This window comes from Amblyomma mixtum, chromosome 9 (assembly GCF_055824585.1).
Source record: "Amblyomma mixtum isolate Tamu chromosome 9, ASM5582458v1, whole genome shotgun sequence".
NCBI classification, from domain to species: domain Eukaryota; kingdom Metazoa; phylum Arthropoda; class Arachnida; order Ixodida; family Ixodidae; genus Amblyomma; species Amblyomma mixtum.
In genome coordinates, this window is record NC_143020.1 from 54607443 (window position 1) to 54612269 (window position 4827).

Genomic DNA, 4827 nt, shown 5'->3' on the forward strand with positions numbered 1-4827 from the left:
TCTGTGATTTTATTTCGAAAGCAATACTACTCGCACTTTCAAGCCTTCGCGCGACCCGGCCGCAGTTACGTTTGACCTTTAGCGGAGTGAATATGGGCGACCAACTCGCTCCTTCAGATAGCCCGGCTGGAGTCACGCCGCGCCGCGCACCCGTGGCAAGAGAAAATCTCGCATCAATTCAAGGTCTCGAAGAACTATGCACGTCTCAATTCCTTTGTAAATAAAGTTTTCTCTCTCTCTCTCTCTCTCTCTCTCTCTCATGACGAGCAAGACCAGGAAATCTTATAGAGCGGAAGCCCCCCCCCCCCCCCCCCCCCCGCAACCCCGCCTCAAATTCTAATTTGCCAATCATGGGCTTTTGATGCATTCTTTGATCAATAAATATATTTAGCTAGTAAACCCGGCTGTCGCACATTCTGTGCGAATTCGCCTCTAACCTTGTCAATAAAAGAATGGAATGAGTTGCCCTCCAGTATCGCTACTATAACCCAGTTTACCCTATTTCAGTCGGAACTGCTAACATATCTGGAATCCCAGCGCGTTGAGTAACCATATTTGCTTTCATATCAGTTATTTTCAAACCAGTATGTTCTGTTTCTTTGTTATTTGGGCATTTTTGTAACAGTTTTACGTTGTTATGGTCTTGCTCAACCTGATGTATTAACCACCTAAAGTGCTTTTTTGCCTTTGAAAATTGTGCTCTGATTTGTCCCCCCCCCCCTTCCCCCCATGTAATCCCCCAGTGGGCCCTTAGGGTATTTGAATAAATAAATAAATAGAAGTACGAGTTGCGCATTACAGGGTAAATTTCGTTTTAAATTTGTTGTTCCTTACCGCTGTTAGATAACCATACTCAATTGAGATTGTGAAATTCAAAATGATATATACGGTGTAGATAAGGACTTGAGCTGCCTACTGCAAGATAAAAGTGTGAACGCACTCAAGAGAATTTTATTGGACCCCATGGTTACACGATAAAGGACCACAGTCCCTCAAAAAATACAAGAGTACAGTTCGCGACTAGTGTCGCTCGATTACGGAAAAGCGATCGCTCAAGACACGACGGCGACTCCTGTCGCCCTGCAAACAAAAGTCATTCACTGCACGTAATAATGTCCACAGTGTCCATAATGTCCGGATGCCGCGGGGAAAGCACGCTCCCTAACTAATACGCACACACCAGTAGACTGAACGCCAACGCTGCATTTCATGCCGCCTCATTCCCCGCTGTGAATATTGTTCCACCTTGTTAGGCGCGCATAGATGCGGTGGTTTTTTCAGAAATGAAGCTGCGAAAAAAATTATTTATTGTAGCAAAATGCATTAGCACTAAAGCTTTGGCTACTCCAGGAAGTAAAACAGCCTATTTTAATATCAACTCAAGCTCATAATTGACATATTTTTAAAAAAAATTGGTTGCGATGAAAAGATAGGTGCAGTGGCCTCTCTCTTTCGGTGGACACCTCAACCGCGTGGTCAGGGAAAATTCGCAGTCTCTCTCACAATGAGGGAGCGAATAAAGCAGGAAGTGAGGCGTGGAAGAGAACAGCGCTGCACTGGAGGATGAGATTTGCCATTCATCGCCTGGGCATCCTTCTTGTTATAAGTTGTCACACAGGACACGGGCGCGTTATGCTTTTTGAGGAAAGGAAATGGCGCAGTATCTGTCTCGCATAACTCGGCGGACACCTGAACCGCGCCGTTATGGGAAGGGAGGAAGGTGGGAGTGAAAGAATAAAGAGAGAAAGAGGTGCCGTAGTGGAGGTCTCCGGAATAATTTCGACCACCTGGAAATCTCTAACGTGCACTGACATCGCACAGCACACGGCCGCCTCTTGCGCTTCGCCTCAATCGAAACGCGGCCGCCGCGGTCGGGTTCGAACCCGGGTACTCCGGCTCGGTAGACGAGCGCCTTACCACTGAGCCACCGCGGCGGCCCAAACTTCAAAATACTGTTGCATGCGACAAGCGGTTCATCACACCAGGAACCTTAGGAGATGACTGGCGTATACAGTATATTGCCACCGGGGCTGCTGGCACCGCATGAAATGAAAATATTATGGAGGGCACTTCGGACTACATTCGTGCTTTCAATGCAAAAACATTGCTTTTAAGACATTTTCTCTTTCATTATTAACTTTTTCTCTCCCTTTCTTACAACACGTCTATTCTGCACACAGTCGCCAGACAAAGCATATGCTAGGATCCCATTTGTCCGCCAAGAAGCAAAGCGGTTTTGTATACTCGTATCGCAATCTGAGAGTTCTGGGTTCAATTCACCCGCACCTTCTAAAGCCATTTGTTTTCTTTGATTCCACGCTGACGTCATCTGAAATCCTTCGTGACCGCCATTACGTTCGGCGGCGCCGGATTTTGTCGCTGATGAGCCATATGATGCTTTCTGCTCATTAATTTAGTCACAGCACAATCGTAATCCTCATCGCCATTATCATCATAAATATCTGAAGAAACTTTGAAGACAAGCTCAGGGGATTAGTGGGCCTAGAAACACGCCTAGAAGCGTCAGCTGTGCAAGTCGCTGCTGCCAACATGGGAAGCATTTGCGTCTTTGGCGGAGGACCCGGATATATAGCTCCATATAGAGTGCAGAGGACACATCCTGAGCCTGGTAGGCCAGCTACGCTCAACAATAAGCGATTATGGACTCCACATGAAACATTTCCTTTACAGTGGGCCGAGTGCTACGACTGGAATTCGCACAACTGCACGGATTAGAACTAAAACAGTTTTATTGTGCCTCGTTATGAAATGCCAGCGAGGCTTCAGAGAGTCGCATGCTTGTGGCAGCTCACACTAGTCGTTGTTAGGCAGATCATCCGCAGTCCAGAGTAGAGCACTCCGTCTCTAAGATTCCCGCGCTTACTTGCGTATCAGATGGGCATCCACAAGACAAACTTCTCCGAAGGAAGACACACGCCAGGTATTTCATGTTTCCCTCAAAGGGAACGTCGCCGAATGCAAGCAGTCCGTTACCGACGTAATTTCCACAAGCCATGTCGATGTACCGTTGCAAGAATCCTTTCAGCGCGACGCACAGGAACACACACCTAGCCCTTCAGGCCGTAGCCACCGTACTTGAGGACACCTCCGTAGCCTAGTCCACCGCCGTATCCGAGTCCTCCTCCAAACCCAAGTCCGCCGCCGTAACCTCCCAGTCCGCTGTGGGCCACGATGGTACCTCCTCCGTGCACCTTGTCCACGTGGTGTATCGTCCTGACTACGAATACTGGTCCGGACACTGCCCTCGAGAAGCCAGGTCCACCCCGCAGTAGGGTCACGCTGCTGCCGACACCAACACCTCCGGCGCCCAGGCCACCACCAAAGCCGAGGCCACCTCCATAGCCCAGACCGTAGCCACCTCCGTAGCCCCCCAGACCGCCGGCCATGGCGGAAGCCGCCAGTGCAAGACCAATAACGATGGCAGCCTGTAGTGGATGCAGAGTGCCGAAACGAAGTTACCAAATACAGTGAGGGGCCTAATATACTTCTGTCTGAAGCGAAAAAACCCGGGTCTACTGACATAGAGTCCCATCGAGTCAGACCCACTTTGACTTAGAGCAAGTAAGACGCGGTCATATTTTCTTCACGCAGCACTGAAAGCTGTGTGGTAGCGGGAATTTTCGTCACCGGCTGCCAATCGAAAAGTAACGGGTTTTTACAGCGAGCATCTTAGTGCCTTCTAAGGCTACAATCACAAGATGGTCACATCTGATCTGTTGCGGCCAGTACTGAGCACGACGGCATCAGTGAGACATGGTTTTAAATTGCTGCAGGAATGTCTCGAGTCATTACACTAAAGTGTAGGATATGTGTGGTGCTGCACGAGGTTAGCGGTTCATTTTGAAATCAGGCTGCGATGGCATATTTCTCACCCTGTATATTTTACTTCTAATAAGCAGAAATCGAAGCGCTTCATAGCATAGAGCCTTTTCCTCGTGCCTATTTTAAAGATATTCGAGTATTATAGCTCGCGATTTAGTCCTTGACTAACAGTATGCAAAAGGTTTAATCATGGGGCGCCCTGGTGTCAAGAAGCGACTCTAGATTAAAATATGTATACACCAGACGCCCAATAAACAGCTTGAGAGCGAGTTCTACTGCAATGACAACATATCTTCAGAGGCTATAACGACTGCCTAAGAGTAATAAAGACTGCTCAGTGTGTTACCTACAGGGATGTGTTCTTATGTGACTAACCTGTTCTTCGTTCCGAAAGTCTATAGTACACATACCGGCGTGTTCATGATGAAGCTGCTGTGCGATGCGGTCCTAAAGGATTCTGATGCTGTGGCGCGGGCGACGAACCTTTTTATACCTCTTCTAGATTTCCGGTTTCTTGGGCTCTCGCTACGCCATCGTGACGTACGCGGTTATGAAACCACGTTACCCGCCGCCTCTGTGTTGCTGGCATGCGGAAGAGAGAAACTCAAATTCACGAGCTTTCTAAACGCAAAAAAATGCGCTGAAAGGCAAAGCGCTCAATCTTATGTGGATTACAAATTCCAGGAGGCTTTGAAGCTTATTTTCTATGGTTGGATACTTGCGTGCAGTGCTTCAGCTGTGCACGGCATAGTGCAGTGTAGCCAGGAAATGAAAACAACGAACTACTTTATTCGTTATAAAGGTTGGCTTTCGAGCACTCCCTGCGCTGTGCAAGAATGGGCGTTTTTTGTTTAGATTTTCTGGGGTTGAAATCTTTTGCAAAGACTTGGGCGAACCTGCTAGATTGGTACCGTTTTCGAAGTACTATTATAAGGGGCGACCATTGAGTTCTGATGTTGGAAAGCAGGGTTTTCGATCGCGATT

The 4827-nt window shown here is 48.0% G+C and overlaps 1 protein-coding gene across 1 annotated transcript; it reads right to left on the reverse strand.

Moving 5' to 3' along the window:
- Window positions 1-3068: 3068 nt before the first annotated feature.
- LOC149329077 (uncharacterized) lies at window positions 3069-3455 on the reverse strand. Its single transcript, XM_089562100.1, has one exon. It carries the CDS (start codon window positions 3405-3407, stop codon window positions 3069-3071), a length of 339 nt encoding a protein of 112 aa, XP_089418226.1. The 5' UTR covers window positions 3408-3455.
- Window positions 3456-4827: the final 1372 nt, after the last annotated feature.

Bases quoted from the DNA above. Each gene is read 5' to 3' on its own strand.
- LOC149329077 (XM_089562100.1), bottom strand. From the start codon at position 3,407: ATGGCCGGCGGTCTGGGGGGCTACGGAGGTGGCTACGGTCTGGGCTAT.